The 25650-nt window shown below is 30.1% G+C and overlaps 1 protein-coding gene across 1 annotated transcript; it reads right to left on the bottom strand.

Annotated features, from left to right (window-relative positions):
* Positions 1–2699: 2699 nt before the first annotated feature.
* On the bottom strand, positions 2700–13302 carry LOC129316256 (leucine-rich repeat receptor protein kinase HPCA1). The gene is made up of 19 exons (XM_054960584.1): positions 13087–13302; positions 11888–12011; positions 11328–11399; positions 11150–11224; positions 10982–11053; positions 10673–10834; positions 10473–10547; positions 9758–9829; positions 9587–9658; positions 8781–8849; positions 8611–8685; positions 7450–7521; positions 7217–7351; positions 6201–6673; positions 5354–5506; positions 5105–5244; positions 4340–4559; positions 3636–3871; positions 2700–3390 (listed from the first exon to the last, which is right to left on the bottom strand). The coding sequence occupies exons 1-19, from the start codon at positions 13208–13210 to the stop codon at positions 2875–2877; spliced, it is 2937 nt and encodes a 978-aa protein (XP_054816559.1). The 5' UTR covers positions 13211–13302; the 3' UTR covers positions 2700–2874.
* Positions 13303–25650: the final 12348 nt, after the last annotated feature.

A 25650-nucleotide genomic window follows, 5' to 3' on the forward strand; every position in this document is an offset into this window, starting at 1 on the left:
AATTTAAGTCCTTATTCATACTTTTTGATCCTTACACTTCATAACTCATTAGTAAAAATTCCCTATACCTTGATTAACTCTCCTAATTCTAAAATTAATGGTAATTCATAATCGTTACAATATGGGCTTTTTATATGTTTGAGTATTTTAAAATTGATCTAAATAATTCCAACCCAAATTGAACTAGATCGAATAAGCATGGCTCGCCTTAATTACTAGCTCTAAAATAAGGTTTGATCTTCTTTTGCTTTTTCTAGCCAACAAGCAAACAAAGCATTGTGGGAGGAAGACAAATGGTTTTATTATTTTGTAGTTTAAAAATTAAAGAAAAATAAAAATAAAAACATTAAAAAAAAATAAAAAATGATTATTTCAACTTTTCTTGTAATCTTTAACTAAAATTATTCATTTGCTATATTTTATAACAGTGATTACTGAAATAATTATACTAGCACATTTTATAATGAGTAAAATTAAATGTAATATGTACTAAAATAATTAAATATTGTAATGATATAATAAAGTTTATCATCAATAAGTTTAACACGAGTTATTGATCATTTATTACTCTATTTTCTTTCCATTATTTTAGTATTTTATAATTATAGCTATCAAATTATAAGTTCCTCTTTTCATTAGATTTTATGTATCTTTTCTCTCTTTTCTCTTTTCTCTCTTCTTTTGAGTTTTTTTTTCTTTTTTTTTAATTGATTAATGAAACACATTATCCTATACTCGATGGCGATGCGCTTCCCTTGTGATAAGAACGTCCCTTGGCTATTTTGGCGTCATAGGTTTTATCCCAAAAGGTCCTTTGATCCTCCTTCAATGTCGGCAAAAAACAAAAAAGGAAAAAAAAAAAAACTAGCCCCTTATTTTTATGAACCTTTTTCTTCTTTTTTTTTTTTCGTGCTCTTGTATGTTTCCCACCATCTTTATTCTCTCATATTTCTACTTCGTTCTGTTTGATGTGAAATAAGAGATATAAAATGATAGGAGAAAGATCTTCACAAAAATCTCTAAAGAAAACGTTATCATATGTTTGGTTCAAATGATAAGAGACTTACAATCTTGAGTTGGAGTTGTGGAATTGTAATAATAGCACTGATAGTATATGAAATTTTAATGTGGTCGAGCTGAATGACTTAGGTTTGATATTTGAGGTGAAGACCATTTTTTCCCACTGTTTTTTTTTTTTTACATTAAAGAATAGGGCTGTTCCTCATAAACAATTTTTTCAAGAGCAGAATTGCCCTTTTGTCAAAGACTCGCCATCATCTTCATTATTTACTAATGTAAAATAGCTATAGGGCTCACGCACAGTGATAGTAAAGCATTCTAATTCATTTTAATCATGTAAAGTGGGCCACAGGAACTAGAAGTGGCAATGGCAAGAATCAGCCTGATTTTTGTGATAAAACAGCAACAAAATAAGGTCAAAATATCTTGTTGTCACTATGTGTGAGTCACAAAATTGTTTCACATCAACAAATAAAGGAGATGATGATGAGTCTCTAACAAAAGGGTGATTTTGTTTTTGAAAAAAATTGTTCAGAGGGACATTGCCCCACTCATAGTACAGGGTGCCTAGCCTCAAAAAATGTAAGAGGAAAATAGTCTTTAATCCTTATAATTATAGTCAAAACCAAGAATTCCTAGCCTAACACTTGAACTCAAGTTGGTTTGTTTGGTTTCTAATTGGGTTGAAGGATAGAAATACCTAATTACTTTTTCTCCAAGAGCACATAATTTTTTTAAATGAACAAAGGTACAAGAATATATGTGAACTTGTTATAATGACTGCAACAATCCCATTTTATTAAATTTCATAGACGTTTGTTGATATTGACTGTTAAAAAAAGAAAGCACATATAAATTGCAAAAATAGCCATACATTTTTATGCAAAAGCTTCTAATATCCTAACGTCAATAATGATGTATGGGTGCTAATTAATTTTATAAAATAAGCTAATCTTTTCCAATCCTTTAAGTTATATTTTTAGAACTTTATGGTCAATGTTAAGTTATTTTACCTAATTGGAAAAGGTTAGAATTGGAAATTTGGATGAAGTCTAAATAAATTTAAAAAATCTCAGACCAAGCTTGAGAATTTAGAAAAATTTATTTAGTTCAAGCTTATTAGAGTTGTCTAAATAAGCCTAAAGAAATCTAGGCCAAGTTCAAACTCAAATGAGCTTAGTCTAAATACTCAAAATCTTTTTTTATTAATAAAATAAAATTAAATTTAGAAAATTGAAAATCTTAATTTTTAAGATAAACACTGAAATTGATTAAAAAACAAAATAAAATAACATAATATTTAAAAATTTATATATTTTTGCCCTCGGAGTTGTTAGGACCAAACTTGGATATATGACATCTTTTATAAAATTAATGGGTATTGATGCACTATTGTAAACTTTATGATACCAAAAGTACCTAGAGAAAAAGTTTATGATATTTTTGTATGTTATGTTTGTTTCCTTTTTTTCTCAATAGCCAACGTTAAATTATATATGTGTGTGCAGATGCACACATAAATTATTAGTATCCAGTGTCCACATACTTCAAGGAAAAGAAAAATATCAACATAAAAAAGCAAGGAGAGTCGTCAAAAACTTGGGAGAATAAACAGTTAGGAGAAAATTATAGCGCCAAATAGATTACGATAAGAAAATTTAGTTAGCTAGGTACTCTAGTAAGAAATAGTGTAGTTTTCAGTAACTACAAAATTTCTGATAATGAATCAATGACATGAGTTATGAATACAATAGTTTAATAGTCAGGGAAAAAAGGTAGAAAACAACTTGATTGATATTTATGTGACATGAAAAGAAGACCAAAAGTATTGTGACATACTAAAATAGCTTGATTCTATTTGGGTTCAATTTTTGCAGGGAGTGTGTATCCTCCACTATAGTCAAAGGCATTTGTCTCATTAACAATGTCCTTTTTGCTGAAAGTTTCCATGTAAGGATGTGTGAGAGAAGTCTTTGAAAGTGCAAAGTCTGTTGCTGAAGAAGAAGCAGAAGTGGAATTTGTACTGTTCAAGCCATCATTTTGAAGAATGATTTCAAGAGCTTTCACAACTTCACTCATTGTTGGACGATTAGAAGCAGATTCCTCAACACATTGCATTGTGAGATCCAATAATGTATGAAGCCCTCCAAGGTTACAAGTTTCCATAACCACTAGATCCATAAGTTCTTTTAAACCACAATATTCTTGCTCATTCTTATTTATCAATGTTCTTACTTCTCGCACAATGTACTTTCCTTTCTCAATAGGTTGCCTTGCCGTTATGAGTTCAAGCATTACGACACCAAAACTATATACATCACTCTTCTCAGTTAATTGTTGGGTCATGTAATATTCAGGATCAAGATAACCCTACATATAAATAAATAGAAATATTTCTTTTACTGTATAGCCAGCACCCAAATGAGAAAGGAGAGTAAAAATAAATGAGAAAATAAAATTTTTAGATCCTCATAATTGTTTTAGTTATTGAATTAATAACAAATCAAATTTATAAAAATTAAATTTCAAGGACCAAATTGATAAATGAGACAAATTTGAGGTACTAAAAATTTCATTATCCTAAAATAAAATAACTAAGTTGTAGAGTTTCTTACCAATGTGCCTTTAACCTGAGTGGAAACATGGCCTTTTCCACCATCTGTTGCTAGCTTTGATAAGCCAAAATCTGCAACTTTTGCAGTCAAATTCTCATCTAGCAAGATATTAGAGGACTTGACATCTCTATGAATTATGGGAGGGTTAGCAAGTTCATGTAAGTAAGCAAGTCCTCTTGCTGACCCAAGAGCAATTCTTAACCTCCTCTTCCAATCAAGATAAATCCCACATCTCCCTACAATAACATCATTAGATATTACAATATTCAATCATAGTAAGAATTCTACACTTTACACACACACACACACTCTTCCTCTATACTTATTTTGCTTGTCCTAATTTGCTTTTTCATTCTGTTCTTAAATATTTGTCCTGTTACAAATTTCCTCGTTCTCAAAAAAAATTAGGTAAAACCTTAATCTTTTAAAAAAAATTGTATTTCTTTTTAGTTATACGTTCATTAAATATTTTATATAAGTGTTTTAATAATGACTATTAAACTTCTAAATTCATCATTTGTCAAAAAGAGTAATAAATGAAATTGGAATATAGTTGAAATAACAATTATAAAAATTAATGAATGCTCTAAATTTTAGAATAAATAAAGTTTTTAAAAAAAGTCATATATTGTAATTCAAAGATAGTTTATATTTGCAGGCAATTGTGTGTGTGTGTGTGTGTGTTTGCATTAACAATTAAATACCAGATAAGCAATCTCTGAGTGTTCCATTGGGCATATATTCATAGACCAACATTTGCTCTCCTTGTTCAAAGCAGAAGCCAACAAGAGCAACAAGATTCTTGTGATGAACTCGTGAAAGCAATTCAATTTCAGTCTTGAACTCAAGTCCTCCTTGCATTGATCCTTGTTGGGCTCGTTTTATTGCAACCATTTGTCCATCAGGAAGAACCCCTTTGTACACCTACAACATATATCAATTCAATTATTACATATATATATATATATATATATTCATAACTAACTCTTTAACTCTATACATACACACATATGTTGGACCTGAAAAGCATCTCAGAAGGGGAAGAATACAGCTAGACCTCCCAATGATTTCAAGAGGATATATATAAGTGAGTAAGATACTATATCTTGATCTAAAATTTTAAGGCATTGAGTTTGAGTCTTTTCCACTTATATAGCCCAACTCTATTCAATTACCTTAGGGATGGGCAGGTTCATGCAACCTACTAGACCCTTTTAGCTTTCAAATGGTAAAGAGAAATGAGAAAATGTGGAAGACAATGATATGTTGAACCTCTCAAGATTTGGGCTCGCTTATATGGTTCTCTTATTCTGGTCCATTCTAGATCATAAAAGGTCAATCCACTCCAGCCTCAATAATTAATTAATGCAAATCTACAATAATTATATATGTATGTATGTATATATATATATATATATATAATATTCCAACAACATATGCACACTTAAATTGGCATGGAAATAAAATACCTTGCCATAACCTCCAAATCCTAACTCATTGTAGTGCGAGAAATTTGAGGTACACTTTTTTAGTTCATCATAAGAGAACCATCTTGCTCCTTTTAGTTGTGGAGCTCCTCCACTATCCTTCCCACTAGGTGTCCATGATGCTACAATGTATGTGTGTGTGTATAAGAATCATACTTAACAGAAAAAAGTATTCACCAAAATAAAATACAAGAGGTGTGAAAATAAAGAAGATAATTAAAGATAAGTTACCAAAGGGCCTGCTTAGTACAATGGCTTTCTCTGCACGTTTCTTTTGTAAAAGTGCATATATCCCTAGCCCTATGAGGCTCAAAACCAGAAATGAGCAGCCAATTGCTATCCCAATGACAATAGGCTTGCTTAGAGAAGTTGCTCGACGTGATTCTGAAGCAGTTTGAATTTTAATAATACATCATTAGAAACAAGAAAAGAGATCCTCTATTTCTCAAAAACTATGTTGTCATTTTGTTTGTCTAAAATTAGTTTTGTTTACTTTACATCCACCTATTGGAAAAAGAGCTTGATTCACATCAAAGTAGTTGCTCCATTGAAAGAAAAAGACACATACCTAATGAGACCCTCCTTAAAGGTGGGGTGTTATGAGTATAAATCTAAAGGGAGAGCCTCTCACACTTATAAACCTCACTTTATTTGTGAGACTCTCTGATATATGACACATAACAATGCCATCCCATTCAAGAGCAAACATTACTAATAACTCCACTCCATAATACTCCACTTAACCTTCTACCAGTTAGAAGATTCCATAATAGTCCTCTCCGTGACACCAAACTCTTAATGAAAGCACCAACATTATGAATATAAATTCAAAAGAAGAGCTCATTCCAAGAGAGTGGAACTCATAACAATGGGCCTTACCCAAGTGGGTCCCAATGGCTATAAGTTTTTCTCCCTTAAAGGGGCATATACTCTAAATGATGTTGCTAGATTAAACCATTTAGCTAGTCATTATATCAATAAAAGGAACAAATTTCAAGAAAGAAAAGACAACATAATTTTCAACAATATATATTCAATGTCACATGAATAAAAATGGGCAGTGTCTCTCTGATGTTACCTGGGAAAGCATAAGGAAATGCAATGAAGTAATATGGTCCAAACTCTGGTGGAGGCTTATATGTTTGATTACTTAGTTGAAACCCAATTCTTTGAATCTCAGACCTATTGAAGTATGTTCCTGATGGAGGAAAGAGTGCTAATTGTACTTGAAGATAATCATCACTGTTGAAAAATGGGTTTTGTATAGATACTGAACCCGGAGTGAGACCTAACTTCACCCACAAACTCATCTCAAGAGAATGAAATGTATTTGCATTTGATAATTCTCTAAACAAGGGTCCTCTAAAATACAAAATTCCTTCATATGGGTAGGCACATTCACAACTTTGTGGGCTTAACTTCTGATCAGGAGGACAAGATTTGTTTCCACAATTAGCCAAGCTAGTGGAATAAGGCTTTTTAGGTTGTTGTTGCAGTTGGCAGTAATTGGTATTTGAGAGAGCAGTAAGGCACACTGGATTCCCAATCAAACTGAAAGTCATCACAAGAATGTTAATGCAAAAGGCAACATATATAAATGGAATATAAAAGCTTGTTTGGTATTTTTTTTTTCTTATTTTTGTTTTCAAAAACTATTTTGTAAACCAATTTTAAAAATAATTTTTCAAAAGAAAACAAAAAAAAACTGCTTTTGCCACACACAAAAATACTATTTTATCATGCTCATTTGAAACCAATTTTAGAGTTAAAAATTTGTCAATAGTGGCAGTCGCTAGTAGTTAATAGTTGTCACATATGATAGTTAAATTTAATTTATAATAGTCAAAAAATTGTGTGTGTGTGTGTGTGTGTGTTTCTTTTTTCTAGATAACTCTAAGATGTTTCATATATTCATTGGTAAGATAGGCATACCTTGCTCTCTGTATTTCTCTCTATTACATCTCTTGAATTATTTTAGAAGTTCATAGACTATATTATACCACTCTCTTTATCCCTCTCTTACTAGATCATATATACAATTGTTGGAGATATTTTCAAGTCATTTTAGTGAAGACCCAAAATTAAATTACTCACATCAGTGTATTTTTGTATCCAGAACTGAGTGTTACTGAAGTAATTTGGTTGTCTTGTAAATCTACAAGTTGTAATTGAGGGCTAATGCTGTCACCCATATCCAAAGTGTTGTTCAATGCATTGTGCCTTAACTTCCTGAGAATGGTTGAAAATATAATAAAGCACATTAGCCAGAAACTACCATGACAGTGTTTGTTTGGGATTTCAATCAAAAGTTTAAATTTGAGGCTTACACTTGTTGTATTTGGGGACTGCTGAAAAGTTTTGATGGCAAAGGACCTTCAAGTGATCCAAACTCCATAATTCTAATAGATTTTGCAGAAAATCTTTATTAGATAAATGAAATTTCACAAGTAACCTGAGTAATAGAATTCCCTTTTAAAAGTCTAACGAAGGAACTTAATGCTTTGTTTCAATAGAAGAAAAAGTAAGAAGAAAATAAAAAGAGAGAAAACTAGAAGGAGAAATTTCTAAAAATAATAAATTTTTTAAATTATTTTTAAGAGTTTTCTCTCATAATTTATAAAAAGTGGAATGAAAATTGTAAGTAAAGGGAATGTGAATGGAAAAGCTCTCTCCCATGCTTGGTTTGGATGTAGGCAAAAATGTGAATAAAATAGTGAAGCAAAAAAATTAGGAGGATTTTTTTAAAAAAATAATAAATATTTTTTATTATTTTTAGGAGTTTTCCTCCTACTTTTACTTCATCCATATTTTTCTCCCTATCCAAACAAAGAAAAAGCTTGAAAGCTCTTCTTTTAATAAAGCTACTTTTTTTTTTCATCTAGCAAATAAAATAAAAAGAAAAAATTAATCTTTTAGTCATTCAATTTTTAACTCACTTATAACTCAGTCCCTCAATTATGACTCGCTGCGACTCAATCCCTCAATTATAACTCGCTACAACTCAGTCCCTCAACTTTTGATTTACCTATAACTCGGTCCTTAATTTTTTTTTAAATTTTTTTATCAAATAAGAAGGATAAAAAAATGCTCATATATTATTTTAAAATACCCTCTTCTTATTCATTAATGTGAGATATAAACTAACATGGAAAAAAAAATTAACAAAGGTTAAGGGACTAATTTGTAAGTGATTCAAAAGTTGAGGGATTAAATTACAGCGAATCATAAGTGAGAAACTGAATTACAAGTGACTTAAAAATTGAAGGACTAAAAAATTAATTTTTCCAAATAAAAATACTATCCTTAACTTTTTCCCTTTCCTCAAATCCCTCTTTTTCAATATAACAAACATAGCTTTAAGTTAATATTCACATAATAACTATAGCATGGTTATAAGGGCAAGGGAATAATAATAAATAATGTGACAAATGAATACAAACTAATAGGCCTATCATAATTTACACAAAGCACATCATGAGAAGACTTACAAAGTGGTGAGTGATGGTAAAGTTGTGAACCATATTGGGGATTGAGAAGGATCAAAAGAATTGTTACTCAGATCCCTGTCATGTTACTTTGAAGATTAATCATAGATTAATTAAGTTGAAAGAAATGTTCATAGAAATTGAATTTACAAATAATGATTATCACTACTTACACGTAATTGAGGGTATCCATCTGAGACAAATCTGGTAGAGAACCTGTCAATTTATTATGTGCCAAATTCCTGAAAGAGAATAAGATTGTATACAAAGTTCATCCCCATTAAAATGATGACAATTGACAAGCTTAAGGTTCTTTTTTTTTTTTTTAAACACATTTTAAGTTAGTTCTGATGCCTCTACTTAAATAATTATAGAAGAGAAATACAGGGAAAAATTAATCTACAGGTCTTTATAACTTTCCTTAATTTTGAATTAAGTTTCTCTACTAGCAAAAAAAAAAAAAAATAGGTTTTTTTAGTTTATTTTATTTTAATCAAGCTCTTGTAGTTTGATCCATATGATATGTTAATCCTTAAAGGCTAAAATTAATAATTATTTATTAACTTTTTCAAAAAAAATAATTTTGGAGATTATAAAAAATTTAATTTAATTGGTTTGGTCAAAATAAAAAGATTGATTTGATTCACTGTTTACATTTCTTATTTTTTTAATGAAAATTCTATATGTATAAAAATTATTTATAAGAAAATCCAATAATTATATAAATTTTGTGTTTTAAAAATTATATGATTGATTTTAAAGCTATATAATATTTTAATAAAAATATAAAATTTCTTAAGGAAAAATTTTAGAACTTTTAACTCTCAGGGATTATAAAATTTAGTGGATCAAACTAAAATATAACATAACAAACGCACACATAGAACATAAACCATCTGAATTTAATTTAGACCCTCCCAATATATTACTATAACGTAACAATATTAAATTTAAATTAATCAAAAAGATAAGTACCCACAATTCATTGAGGTTGGTTAGGTTGTTGAGATTAGACGGGACTTCTCCAGCCAAGAAGTTTCTATCAAGCCGACTGTTGTAAGGGAAAAGAAAGTAAAAATAAGAAGAAATAAAAATAATAAATAATAAATTGTTGTAATTAAAACAGAGTAATACGGAAGGCATTACTTACAGAACTTCAAGTGTTTGAACCAATCCTAATGTAAATGGAATTGTCCCTGCTAATTGATTCCCATCAAACAGCCTGTTGCATTGTAAGAAGGCATTTGTTATATACCATTACTTACGGGTTTATTTATAAAAAACATTTTATGATTAATTTTTGGGAAAGTTAATCTGCATATCCTTCTAAATTTTCTCAATTTCAAACAATGTATACATAATTTTTATAAAAATATAAAAATTTTATTAAATAAAATTGTCCTTAGTTTCTTCCGCTAAAAGTATTAAATTATTTTTATATAAATTTTAAAAATATTTTTTTTGAAAAGTTAATCACTCATTAATAATTTTAATCTTTAAGCACTAATATATGTAATTGATCAAAATATAATATAAAAAATTTATTAAAAAATAAAATTATTAGGATTTAATTCAAAATTGATGAAAACTAAAAAGACTTGCTAATTAATTTTCCTTTAAAAATTCAAGTATTAAATACTAAAATGACTTGCTAAAAATTTGAATTATTTAGTACTTATTATATATAGGCCTGAAGATATTATTTTGTAAATGAAAAATATTTGAATTATGGAATTTATTATTTTCTCTATCAATTGTTTTCTTAATAAGTTTCAATTTCTATTAATCAACTATTCACTAGACGGGCCTAAAACATAGAAATATAATGAGTTTCACTTTTGTTTTTTTAAATCTTTGAAACTTACACGTGGATGAGCACCATCTCAGAGTTGAATAAGTTTGACGGAATGGGACCTGAAAGCTTGTTCTTATTGAAATGGCTGCATTATCACGTGAAAAAAAAAAAAATCAATTAGACTTTTGGGTATAATTATTCCCTTCCAAATGAATAAAAATAAAAACTAAAAATAATAATAATAATAATTTTAAAATTATAAGTACTCACAAGTGCTTGGCCTTTAAAAGCATGTCAAATCCTGGAGATATGGAGGTGGACACAGGAATTGACCCAGTTAATTGATTGTCTGCTAAGTCCAACCAATATAATTTTGAAAGATTTCCCAATGAAGCAGGTATTTCTCCAGACAAATTGTTCGAATTTAATGCCCTGATCAAGCAAAACGACATAAAGCAGGTATTTATGACGTCGTCCAACCCAAGCTTCAAAACGACACCATACCATTTGAAACGCCAATAAGCTAACAGATCAAAATGGACACTAGATTTTGGGAATAGAATTGTAGTTTGTTCTTACAAGAAAGATAGCTCAGAGAGATTTCCCAATTCATTTGGAATTTTACCACTGAAGCTGCAACCAGCCAAAATCCTAAAGCACACGAGTGAAGAGACATGTTAATGAACTTGTTTAAAGAATTAATAAAGCCGGGAAAAGAATTAAACGACATGAAGATCTTGGTCGTACAATATGTTTAGATTTCTTAGGTCTCCTAATTGAGGAGACAGAGGACCCTTCAAGCCTCTGTTAAACGACAAGTCCCTGTTCAGTGTTCACCAATAATCATGTTATTCAACATTAATTAATAAATGCATTTTTAATCAAATTCTGGTGTTTTTTTTGGGGGTAAATAAAAAATACTTACAAGGATCTTAATTCAGTAAGACCCCCAATATCTCCACTTAGTTTACCTTGGAGGCCCATTGTTGACAATCCCCTGTCGTTCCAATAAACCATTAAATTAAATATATATAAAATGCACATGCCTTGAGTTAACAAGGGCCTTAAAAACAATAAAATTATCACTTATTTGATTGCCTTTTTTCTAAATATTTTTTTTTGCTTTACAAAACAAAAAAAAAACTTACTTGAAAATGTGTTTTTTATTATCTATTTAGAGAAATTAAAAAATAATATTTGTTTTAAAAAATTGAAACATCTTTTTTATGTTTTGTTACATTTTATACTGAAAAATTAGAAAAAAATGGAAAATATAATGTTTTTATTAATGACAATTATGTTAGTAAAATAAATAATTATTTCATCATTTTAGAATTTTTTTAAATAATGAAGATTTTTTTAAATTTTTTGTTTGCAAAGTTTGTTCTAAAAAATTATTCTACTTAATTTTCAAAAAAAAAAAAAAAGGCAGAATGAGAAACAAAATCAAACAAGCCCATGATATGTCTATATAAGTAATATTACAGTGAGGTGACTCTGGATCTGTTGCAGGTGACTCCTTCCCAAGGTGCTCCACAAGGGTCATCTGATTTATCCCAATTGGGTGGTGTGTTTTGCCACATATCCTTTAAAGATCTTAATACAGAAACTGCAAATACATCATCATCATCATAATTAAGCATTTATAGTCAACTCTTCTAAAAAGTTTCACAAAGCTAAGAGCCATATAAGGTCAAGACCTAATCATCTTCTTGTTAAATAGATATATAGTCATCTAAAATAGTGCCAAGTCCTATTATTCCATGGACCGATTGAATGGATAAAATATAACAATTAGTATATAAATAATATAATAATCCGGTTTGAATTTACCAAATAATCAAGTAAAATTCTCTCATACTCAAGTGAGTGGATCTCTCTTTATATCTCAGTATGATAAGAGTAATCTACTTAGTTTTTACCGAGTAATTTCATGTTATTAGTCAAAGAAATTATTTCTAAGTAATATACTTAGTTTTCAAGGAACTTCAAGTGAACAAAATATAAATATATAATTCACATAGTTTCTAAAAAAGTTACATATTTCTAAAATTTTGAAGGAAAAATGACAGAAAGGTTTTAAAAGAAATAATTAATTCAACTTAGATTCTAAGTGTCAATTTTTAATAATTTACAAATTTAGTTCTTAATTTTATAACTTTATTATAATGAATTTACAGTTTATTTTTAAAAATTTTAACATAATTGAAAAATAATTAAATTTATAAGTCATTCTATTTTGTGTTATATTAGTCATTAAATATAACTTTATTTGATGAGAGATTTTTCACACTAACTCAAGTTCACTTAAACATTATAACATGTACTAATAAATTAAAGAATCTCAAACATGTTAACCTAACTTGTCTAAATTCATACTACATGGGAGATAGCAATTAGATTATAGAAGACTAAATTAATGACAGTTAAGCTCACAATAAAATTAAAGAAAAAGAAATTAAAAACATCGATTATTAGAAAGATAATTACAAAGAAGAATCCCTCAATGACAAACCCATGAGTTAAATTTGAAATTTAAATGAAAGCAAGAATAGCCTTAATTAAGCAGCCTCATTTCAGGACAATACAAAAAGGAAATTCAAAATCAGCTGACAGAATCTCAAACCTCATTGAATTAAACTCAGATAATTTAAGGAGCAAAGAGGGATCGATCATGAATATACCATCTTGAGGATCAGTGAAAGAAAAGACGAATTGAATCTGAGCTGACAAGAATCCCAGAAAAAGCAACGTTCCAAATATCATCGTCATCCTTGAACCAACCAATTTCTGATTACTCTGCTTCATCTGTTACTAATAATTAATGAAGTCTCTTCATGTTTTGTTCGAGAGGGAAAATCATCCAACACATCAGAAAAATATCACCACACTTTGTTTTCTCCAGAAAGGAAAAACGAAGACGAAAGACTATTTATTTTAGGCTGACTTTTCAATTGATTTTGCCTTATCTTAGAAGCTAATCTAACCATTCTGTACTACTCATTACACCAATTGACGTGTTTCCCAATTTTTCACTCCACACTACTCTTTTGAAAAGTGACAATATAATGTTTGTTTTGTTTTGGGAAAATATAAGTAGATCTGGTAATTTGATTATATTTTATTTTTAATTCTTATAGTTTTATTTCATTATGGCTAGTCCCATTAATTTGATCTGTTTGAAATGTTAGTCCTTATAATTATAAAAATACATATAAGAACCATGAGTTGGCATTAACAGAGTTAATTTTACATATACTTAACTCTGTTAACCTTCTTGTTGGCATGTATTTAATCTTATCTTTGTCTCTCATACTTTATTGAAGCCCAACATAAAAGAAATTTATATATTTCTCCCTTACCTTTTATTTTTAATTGAGAAAACATAATTATTAGCTTCTATAATTTTTTTCACTGCTTTAGATCCCTCTTTTTTTTTCCAATGCAAAATAAGAACAAGGATGCTTCAGATCCCTCTAGTTTATATTATTTGTAACATTAGTCCCTTTATTTTTGAATATGCTCAGAAGGACAATGGGATAATACTAATAATGTTAAATATGTTGAACTATAGCTAACACCATTAATTTGTTCTGAGTGCAGTTATGATTCAGTATATCAATAGCGTTGTCCACCCTGCTTTGTTTCATGTTTCAAGTTTCAATATAATTTCTTAAAGTACAATTCCACCTTAGCACAAAGATTAACAGTATTAGTCATATGTCATCATAGTTAACGTCGACAATGCCACCTTATCATTTTTTTTTTAATATATTAAAGAAGTAGAGAGAATAATGTTGCACACATGATAAATTAGAGGGATTTGAAACAATAAAAAAAGACTACAGGAATATATACCAAAATATTTTAAATTATATGGATTAATAGTTGTATTTTTTCTTTTTAATTATACTTAGTCAGTGTATATTTATGTTAGTATATTTTTACCATGTTAGTAAAGGGGTAATTAGCAAAGTTATGATAAAATTAACTCTATCACTGCCAGTTCATAGTCATTATGTATATTTTTAAAATTATATAGATTAATGTTGTAAACTGATCGATTAAACTAAAATGATTGAAAAAAATGAAATAAAATTATAGATATTAAAAATAAATTAAAACGCAATCAAAGTATTGTTATATTTCTCCTTTAGTTTTGCAGCAAAGTATCTCAACTCAATCCATCCGTTATGATTAAAGTGGTTGGTAATGAGGGGAGTGTTGGGTTGGTGCATAGCCATACCATTGATTAATAACAGAACACGAAACAACGGAACGGCCTCCACTATATAAAGTACTGACACATAACACTTTATCCCTCTTTTACGTTTCGTAGTCCAACTTTGGTTTTCCACTGGTGTTGGTTGAATTTAGTTTTGGTTCGTACGATATAATTTGTGAGACTGATATTAAAATCTCAAACCAATAAATTTATGATAGTTAGATCCTGATAAGTTTTTAAAAAATTAATTATAAATATTAATTTAACTAGTTATAAATTAAAAGGTTCTAACTGCAAATAAAATATTTAAATTTTAAATATAACTTTTAATTTTTCATTGAAATTCATGTTTACAATTGTTGAAATTATTATTTACAACTTATTTTTTGAAAAAAAAATTATCGGTGTCTTAAATGTCTTAAATTAAGGGGTTCTAACTCCAAAAATTTTAACTTTTGAAGTTTTATTGTCATTGTCCCTAATTCTTTTCCCACATATGTTTACAATTTATCTAGCTAGATATATATTTTTGAGATATGTAGTAGGAAGCATTTGTCATTGTAATGGCCTATAGATTTCATTTAAGCAATTTAGAATCTTTTTTCCCTCATACTATATTTATTTTTACAATCTAGATTTTCAATAGGAAAATATTTATATATGGGTTAATGAGCATCCTAAATCTAAATTATTGTATGAATATCATCCTAAACCATAAACTCTTGAAATGTTCAAAAACTCTTGGGAAAATGACAATTAATTTCCAAATGATCAATTTTATTCAAGGTAAGTCCCAAGACATTCTGAAATACTAGTTAAGTCCCCGGGTCCTTAAGTAGCATTTTAATATAATGAGAAATGATCGAAACATCCTTATTTGGCTGGTGAAATTTTGAGGTTGCTCATTCTCTACTCTACCCTGCCCTGCAATTACTTGTCCGTCGTCTCTTCCCTGCCCTGTTCGTCGTCTCTTCCCTGCCTCATTGCAAGTGAGTAAAGCTCTTCATCGTCTCTTCCCTGAGCTGTCCAGTAAAGCTGTACATCATTTCTATTCTAGTCTTGTTTGATGTCTCTTCTTTGCCTTAAGCGATCATTTGCTTAGGTCATTAATCTGTAATCTATTTTGGTCATTAATCTTTGATGAGTGTGATGGCATTTGCCTCGCAAAAGAGTCTGATCCTCATTAACATTCACAATTCCAATTATGCAAAAATTGCTTCTTCTTCAATTTTTTCCCTAAGTGTCTTAGCTAAAGGTGGACCATATAGTTTGTACAAGTGAGGATATACTCAAATGGATTTTAAGTTTGAGGTTATACATTGTACCTAATCAATCAAGTTTATAACTTTGCAACTTTCTACCTTATTTTCACAATTTTATTCCCAACTTCTAATATTGAAATGTATTTGTAATGTTCGACTTATACAATATACCCAATCAATCAAGTTGCCAAGCAACTTAAGTACCCAATTTTGTAAATATCTCAAGACAAATTTACCACTGCTTGTCAAAATTTTAGGCGGGAGAACTATTGAATTCTTAAGAAAGTTATTGTTCTAGGACAACGTTCCAGTAATTTGTAACTGATTTTGTAACTTCCTTACAAATAATATGCAACTTCTTTTTGAAATTTTGGGTGGAAGAACTATTGAATTCTTAAAAAAGTTATCATTCTAGGACAACGCTCCAGTAATTTGCAATTGAGATACCAAATTTTGCAACTTCCTTATGAGTAATTTGCAACTCCTACTTAAAATTTTGGGTGGAAGAACTATTAAATTCTTAAACTTGCAAAGCTACCAAATTATTTTAGGACAACGCTATAGCAATTTACAACTGACATACTAAATTTTGCAACTTCCTTACAAATAATTTGCAACTCCTTCTCGAAATTTTGAGTAGAATAACTTTTGAATTCTTGAACTTGTAAAGCTACCAAATTATTTTAGGACATGGCTCTAGTAATTTACAACAGACATACTAAATTTTGCAATTGCCTCGCGAATAATTTAAACTCCTTCTCAAAATTTTGCATGGAATAAATTTTGAATTCCTGAACTTGCAAAGCTACCAAATTATTTTAGGACAACGCTCTAATAATTTGCAACTAACATATCAAATTTTACAACTTTCTTACGAATAATTTGCAACTCCTTCTTGAAATTTTGGATGGAATAACTTTTGAATTCTTAAACTTGCAAAGTTACCAAATTATTTTAGGACATAGCTTTACCAATTTGCAACTAACATACCAAATTTTGTAACTGCCTTACGAATAATTTGCAACTTCTTGAAATTTTGGATGGAATAACTTTTGAATTCTTGAACTTGCAAAACTAACAAATTATTTTAGGAGCTCTAGTAATTTGCAATTAACATACCAAATTTTGCAACTTCCTTAAGAATAATTTGCAACTCTTTCTCAAAATTTTAGGTGGAATAACTTTTAAATTCTTGAACTTGCAAAACTACCAAATTATTTTAGGACAATGCTCCAATAATTTGTAACTGACATACTAAATTTTGCAATTTTCTTACAAATAATTTGCAACTCCTTCTTGAAATTTTGATGGGAATAACTTTTGAATTCTTAAACTTGTAAAGCTATCAAATTATTTTAGGACATGGTTCTGGTAATTTGTAACTGACATACTAAATTTTACAACTTCCTTACGAATAATTTGCAACTCTTTCTCAAAATTTTGGATGGAAGAACTATGGAAGAACTATTGAATTCTTGAATTTGTAAAGCTACCAAATTATTTCAGGACATGGCTCCAGTACTTTACAACTGACATACCAAATTTTGCAATTGCCTTACGAATAATTTATAACTCCTTCTCAAAATTTTGGGTGGAATAACTATTGAATTCTTGAACTTACAAAGCTACCAAATTATTTTAGGACATGGCTCTAGTAATTTGCAACTAACATACTAAATTTTACAACTACCTTACAAATAATTTATATCCTCTATTTGAAATTTTAAGACGACACACTTTTAGTGATCATAGAAGATATGAACTGTACATATAAGTTACATGTATTAATTCATCTAATGCATCTGCATATATCAGTTGTCCATATACACAAAAGTATGAACTTGGATTTATAAAAAAGGGGTTGCTATGTACCAAAAAAAATCCCCTAATACTACTAATATATATGTACATAAACCTATATATGTCAACCAAATCCAAGTTGATCTAATCTCATGTTATAGAAACATCAACTTGGATTTACAAAAGAGCAATTTCTATATGCCAAAAAAAATCCTTAAAACTACCCATATATGTATGTCACCTAAATCCAAGTTCATGTGGTAACCCATTTACAATAACATCAACTTGAATTTAGATTTCTACACCTCTTCTGTGTATGACTTGCTTCATGGCAATGAGAACAATGATAAACCTTCTTCTACTAATATTGAGACTCAATCCTCACATAACGAGGTCTGCTAGCTGATTGAGATGTTCTAGGAGGTAGCAAAAAGGCTTCGTTCATGAGCTTAGATACTGTCAATGCATTTGGCTTTGGCATGTCAGAGGTCTCAACATGATGCATAATACCACTGTATATTTTCTCCTATGAGCTACGATGATAACATTCCTCGACATAGTTATACACATTACCATGTACTTCTTTAATGGCTACACAAGCATGTGGGAAAGGAATGCCAAACATTTTCCAAACTTTGCATGTACATTTCCTTAGTATTAGATTTACATATACATGTCCACATAGTGTTTGAACCAATGTAATATGTGAGCCATGCAGCTGAACTATTATAACTTCAGTCCTTAAAATATTTTCCTTCAACTTTGCTTCAACATTTAGACCAACTATTTTTTTCTACTTACTCATGGCTGTCTTACTTGCAAAAAAAAAAATTCTTGCTCAACTTATCTCCATGCTCGTTTATAAGAACACATATATTATGCCTCCTCTCCTCGAGAATTCATGCATTGAATGATTTGGCCAAGTTAGTTGTTATCTTATTCCATCTTTAAAGTGGGGATAATGATAATGCCTACCTATCAATATCGCCCTGATTTTCAACCCATCTTGCTAATTGTGGAGAGAATATCCTCAAATTTTCCATGACTATAAGAAATTCATCTCATGCCTTGCATAGGCAATGTAATCCAACAACTTTAATGCCTCTTCCTTACTATTCCTTCCTATTGCCCTACAAACTTTGTTAAACTTAGAGCTGAAATTCTCCTTCACATGTCGATAGCAAAATGCATGTCTATTGCCACCAAATATAGCTCTAGTAGCCCCAAAAATAACATTATTTCTATCAAAAATAATAGTTACTTGTAGTGAACCAATGATATCTTTAATATTTTTCAGAAATCAGGTCCAATCATTGTGAGTTTTACTACCAACTCTTGCAAAAGTCAATAGAAACAACTCATTATCGACATTGTATGTTGAAGCTGCTAGTAAAGTGCTCCAATAAGGACCACTGAGGAAACATTCATCCACAAAAAAATAGGCCTAGCCCTAAGCAATCATCCTTTAATGGAACAATTATATGCAATAAATAATCATTCAAATCTATTGTTCTCAAATGCCACCTATTTTGCTATAGTGTCAGCATCAGTCTCCATTAATCTATTACACAACCAAGGAACAAGCATATATGATTAGTCAGGAAGCCCATTTATTTTTGCTAATGCCTTCTCTTTCGCTCTTAAGGCTTAATGATAAGTTAGACTTATGCTGTAGTCTCTATATATATCAGCTTTGATTTCATTAGGTCTTTTTTCCACATTAGACCTTACTACATCATCAATTATAGATGAAGTCAGTATGCACCTTGTACTGTAAGAAACTTCAAGGTCTTCTTGGGAACAATGTAAGTGCTCACTCTTGAAAGTTGTTACACGAAGCAAGGGCAATGACTTCTTTAATGAATTTGCAGTTATCTTCCATTGACATCCTTTTGCCTTGCATTCTGCAATTATTTTATTTGTGTTGTTCTTCATAAATTTATACGCAAACTTATGTGCAATACTATACTTGTAGATTGCTTGTCTACAATCATCAGCACTCTAAAAATTTGCTCAGGTCCTACTAGCAAGTCCTTCTATTTTGTTGCATTTAGCTTAGGCATTGTTGTTGGGATACTTTGTATTGCACATGGTAGAACTTCAAGATCATGTATAGCATGTGAATTCCTAGCTGAGCATCCTACTCTGCATGTCCATTCAAATCATGTTTATTACTACCTTTCATATTCATATTAGCATAATATTAATCACTCAACTATTAAAAAAACTTACACATCAATTGAATCTCTTGTTGCCTTACACATCAATTGAATCTCTTGTTGCCTCTGTACTTTGCTGTATGTTCCCAATGATGTTCACATGAGCAAAATTATCATTCAACTTCATTAATTGATTTATCCCTTTATCATCTTTAAGCTCTAAAAATGCATTACAATCAAACTTTACTGTGTACTTCAACTCTATTCCATTTAAATCACAATTCAAGCATGATGAAATCAATTTAACAAGTCCTTTAAGAGACATTCTTTCTCTGGTCATTCTTCCATTACAATCCCCCTATTATAATGCATTGTCCCATGCATATCTTTTACAATATCTCCACCAAAATGAAAGTAACAAAAAGTTTCCTTTAAGCAATTACTTTCTATCGTATCCAATAACATCAACCTAAAATAGGCAAAATTAAATGTCATAATATATCACTCAGAAAAAAGTTGCTTTTGACATCAGTGATTTTTGCATCAGTAAGATAGTGACAATGTTTCATTTTAAAATATAGATATTTGATGATAAATTCTTACATTTTCAGTTGCAAAATGTCGAATCTTCATGACAAATCTTTAGAAATATGAAATAAAAAAAACCTTTTATGTTCAATTGCAAAACAACATTCCATCTTTTTCCTTACGAGTGTCATTTTATAAGAAATCAGAGCTTACTTGAGTTAGTCTTTTTGTTTAGATGCAAGGATTTGTAAAAAAAAAAAAAGAAAAACATATCTAAAACGTACCAACCAAACGAACTCATGTAGGCAGAGAACAAGAGCTTACTTAAGTCAATAATTAAGGCAACTCCACCTTTTTCAAGCGCAACTATGTTTAGGAATGGGTATTCTTTAACTTGTCTCTCCACCATTTACATGCAGCTCTCATTAATGGCGAGAAGGAATTTGCTCTAGAGGAAAATATTGGAGCTAATGAGTGTAGATGTTATATTTAATCATAGGGGTATTGAAACATTCTCACTCCACTAATCATAATTAACCAATATAAATCTTAGTAATCCAAGGCTTAACTCAAGAGGATGATTACCGAGGTTTAATTTAAAAACAAGGGATCCCAAGTTTTCTCAATAAATGAGTTTATATCAATTAAAATCCTTTATATCAAAATAAATTTCGAAAGCATGGGATACCTCAAAGGAGTAAAAGAAGTCAAAAATGATTGAAAACAAAATATGTGCTGTAATATAGAGCAATGCACAGCGACTCATGCATGGTGCATCACGGCGTGTTGCTTTTTGTGCCACACGACGTGGCTCAGGCGCCATGTGCCGTGGCGTGTTGCATGAAACTTCTGCTAATTCTACTATCATTTGATAGCAAAATCGGGGGAACTTTTGACTTACCTCGTTTCTCTATCCGTCGTTCGAATGACATGATCTAGGTGTCTACGAAAAGCTCTTTACTTGAACTAGTTAATGGCACGGGTTTCACTTCCAAAACAAGTCCTACTAGGAAGTTGGACACCCAAACATATTTTAACTACTTTTCCACACTTTTACACAAAATGGGTGTTCAAAACCCTCAACAAGTGACAAGAGCCTCTCTTAACACCCAGACCATGTCCAATGGACCTAAAACTACCAATACAAAATGTAACAAGCACTAAAACATCATTATAACAAAAATTCACTCCTCAACCCCATTTTACCAAAAATAAAAGGGGAGGTAATTTGTCATTGCATTTCATTCAAATTATTCAAAACATGCTTAAATCTTCTTTTCTATACTTGCAATAGTATTTTGGCCCTATAAACATATATATTTCAACATACACAAAAGCTAAGGGCTCAAAATACAATTTTAACATTTCTAATAACCAAAATAGTACAAGTGTGGGGATATGCATCTTAGAATTGACAATTTATATGTTATTACATAACTAAATCTAAACTAGAGGCATATAGTAGGAATATGCTAATTCCCTGCCTCTTTAGTCTTCTTCCTTTGAAAGCTAGAGCTAGAGTCTAAAAAGTATTAAATAAGAAGGTTGAGTTTAGCCACTTAGTGACCAAAATTAAACCTACCCTATACAGTTATATATTAATTATAAAAAAATACATGCACAAGGAAGTCAAGTATGTAAAACAAGTCCACATATATCACAATTTATCATTCTATAACTTCTTTAACTCTCACCACTAGGTACGTTGTCATCATATTCTTAGATATGTGACATGACCCATACTCATACGACTTGCCACCACTTAACACGCATGACATATCATATATTTACTTAGGCAATGATCAAATAACCTTATATCCTCCTTATTTCCTCAAACTGAAATTGTGAGCTATAACACTGATTAGGGCTCTGTCCATGTGACTGAACTACCTAAGCTCACCAATTGTGAGGTGTGACTTGGCCAAAAATCATAGAACTCACTCTCAGACCACGACTTTCCCCATTCTCGAATCCCTGACATGTCTTATACCCTAGGCTATTCTCCTCATTGAATCAGTGGAGATAGCTAGGTTTCAATCCCTCAACAAACTATAGGATAGTCTCTCAACAAATAGTGGGACAAGGTTATAGCCTCCGTGCACTGGAGGGCAGCCTAAACACCATATGAATTTTTCTCTATTCTCAATACCTAGGCGAACTCTCGCCACTGATCATGCCATATTCAATACTCACTTGTTCTCACTTTTCACTTTCATATACTCACTATTACAACAATCATGTTGGGCTCATGACCTTGTGCTACCCAAGTATGTATTCTCATCTTTTTCTCAAAATTCATTCTCATTAACAAACAATTATCTCTACACATCATCGCATTCATTTTTCAAAAGTATAGGCATATTCATAGTAAAATCCTCTTGACTTTGCATTTTGCATTTTCAAGCCAAAAATAGCTTTTTCATGCACTCAAGGAAACTAATATATATAATTTTTACTTAAACAACCCATTCCATGCATGTAAACATTTACAACTCACATTCAACAACCAATTAACAATCAATTAATATATAACTATCTAAAGTAGAGTTTCCCCCCAATTATCTCAAACTTTTGAGAGGTCAAAGGTTTACCCCTCAATCAACTAGCTTCCAAGCTTGAAATTTCAATCAAATAGGTGACCAAGAGCCAAAATTACAATCAACCAAGATGAATTCCATCAACATAACAAACTCAACAATTGAATCCTTAATCTCTACTTCTAAATTGCTCAACATTCACTTTACAAGAGGTGGAGCCTAACCATTGAGTTTAATGATTACCTTTAGCCCCTAATAGCATTAATGAGCCATTAAATCCCCATTAAAGGCATCATAAACTTCCAAACACCCATAATAAAAGAGATTTTCGGACATTAATGGTGCCCAACAACCCAAGACACCAAAACTCATTATTCCAAGGTTTAGATAATCTAATCTACCCTTATTAACTCCATTTAAGTCAACAAATTTAGACCTATAACCCATATGGATCGAAATTCCACTTCCACTATTAAACTATAACCATAAACTCATAAATGTGGAACAAATAGGGAGATTAATGAGTATGCTACTTACCTTGGGTGTTTTTAGCCTTCAAAATACTCTCAAAGTCATCCCCAAGTAAACCTTAGCAGAGTATTGACACATCTCTTCTTTCTCTCTTTTCTCTTCTCTTTATTTCTATCTCATTGCGTTTGATAAACTGCAGAAAATGGCCATGCGTCATGGCAGACGCACAACGTGCCGCGACGTATGGCACAAACAGGTCCTCCCTCACTTAGAAATGGCTATGCGCCACAGCAGACAATCTACGTGCCCCAGCGTGTGGTACAGCAACATCAACTCTTCCTTTTCTTTTCCTTTCGATGCCCGAGTGGCTCACCTTGATACCGAACCCACAACTAGGGCTGAAATACCATCAAATATAATTATTAAACCTCTCTGGCCACACACCACTTCAACTTACTTAATTACCCTAATTAGGTTTAATTAATTAAGGAATTAAAACTCGAGATGTTACAGGCATTTTAGTCATTTCTACTATAACTCTGATTTGTAAAAGAAAGCATGAGATTTTATTGGCCTTTTAAAATTACTTGAGACCTAATTTGATTTAATTACTCTCTTTAAGAGTTGATCGTCATTTTCTCAAAACACTTTTCAACTTTTAAATTCTAAGCGTATGAAATCTCACAATTAAGATGGAGAAAACGACTATTATTTTTAATGGTCAAGATGAGTGTCATATTAGCATGTGATTGGGCTCCTCAAGTATAAAAGTAACGGCCGTTTTCCCTAACTTAACAATAAAATTTCAGGTGTTCAAAATTTAAAAGTTAAAAAGAGTTTTTGCATATTTCAAGAATTCAGAGTTTAAGATATTATTCATCCAATAGTTTATAATTTAAGATGCTCATTAACCCTTTATGTGCTTTAATATACTTAATTTTATCTAATCAAATTAGAATAAGTAAATTCTAAAGTGTTAATAATATTAACAACATAAATGTGTTGTAAAACAAATAATATACAAAATTCAAATGCATTTAGTTAATTAAAAACAAGTACATTGAACATATAAGATTGAGTAAATAATTTTTTTTTCTTTCTCACTAATTATAAAGTGTTAAAAATATTGTAAGTAATATAAAAAGTAAAAGCAACGTATCACGCACGCATATTAGCAATACCATAACTAGTTTTTTCTTTTTGCTAGACAATACCAACTAGTTTTGGATTGTCAATGTGCACCTCTTTTGGTAGGGAGAAAGTTGTAAATCTCATCTGAATTTTCAAAAATTATCCTAGACAAGTTAGATCCATTGAGAATAAAAAATAAAATCAAAATCAAAATCAAAATATAAAGTTAACACGCACGCGCGTGTGTATATATATATATTTTAAAAGTAGTGTAAACTAATTGTTGAAAGTTACAGTATGCCTTCAGTTCTGGTTGGATCCTGCATCCTAGTGGAGAACTTTTTTCTCATTTTAATATTTTAAAATAATATCATGTGAAATAAATATGGTGTTGCAATTAACCCTTTTTTTTTAAGAAAATGATGAACTCAACTTTAAAAAATAAAAAATAAAATCTAAACCTTTCAAATCATATCAAAACGAGGAATTTTTGCATAGAATAGATAAACTACACCATTTGTGTACTATCTAATAACAAATTTTTATTTAAATAACTGTTAATGATAGTAGAGAGAGAGAGAAAAAATGTAAAAAATTAAAATGATACTCTTTTTCAAAAATAAAATCGTTAAAAATAATTATACATAAGATTTTTTTTTTATTAAAGTGATGCAATTTTATTGAATTGGATACCTCATCTCTTTTAACAGAATGTACCCCTCATTTTATTGGTCAATCTACAACTCATTCTTATATACCAAAAAATGAAATGTAAACCTCTTTTAAATTTTCAAAAACGCTTTTTTGGACATGCTAGATCTTATATTTTTACAAGAATATAATATTTTTAATTTAGAAAGCGTAATATAAATTATTTACAAGTCTTAATTGATATTTTTTATCACCAGTTAAGTAATAGTTTTAGTTGGCTTAATTCTGGAGCATTATGCCTTTGCATGAACAAGGTTTGCTAGAAAAGGCTTTGTCCTCAATGTGTTTCAAAAATCAACAACTACAGTCTCAAGATTCTTTGTCACAATTTTCTTAAATGTTTAAATAGTAAGGAGTCTTAGCAAATGAAATGTTCACTAGGAAGTATTCATTCATTACCTGAAAATGAATACAAGTTCAAAGG

The sequence above is a fragment of the Prosopis cineraria genome, unplaced genomic scaffold, assembly GCF_029017545.1.
Source record: "Prosopis cineraria cultivar Desert tree isolate PC_DT_omini unplaced genomic scaffold, ASM2901754v1 PC7, whole genome shotgun sequence".
Taxonomy (NCBI): domain Eukaryota; kingdom Viridiplantae; phylum Streptophyta; class Magnoliopsida; order Fabales; family Fabaceae; genus Prosopis; species Prosopis cineraria.

Excerpts from the sequence above, each read along its gene's own strand:
- LOC129316256 (XM_054960584.1), bottom strand. The coding sequence starts at position 13,210 with ATGAAGCAGAGTAATCAGAAATTGGTTGGTTCAAGGATGACGATGATA. Across the intron at positions 11,400-11,887 it reads AGATCCAGAGTCACCTCACT|GGGATTGTCAACAATGGGCC; the intron begins GTAATATTACTT and ends TTGGAACGACAG. Across the intron at positions 8,850-9,586 it reads CTAACCAACCTCAATGAATT|GAATTTGGCACATAATAAAT; the intron begins GTGGGTACTTAT and ends ATTCTCTTTCAG.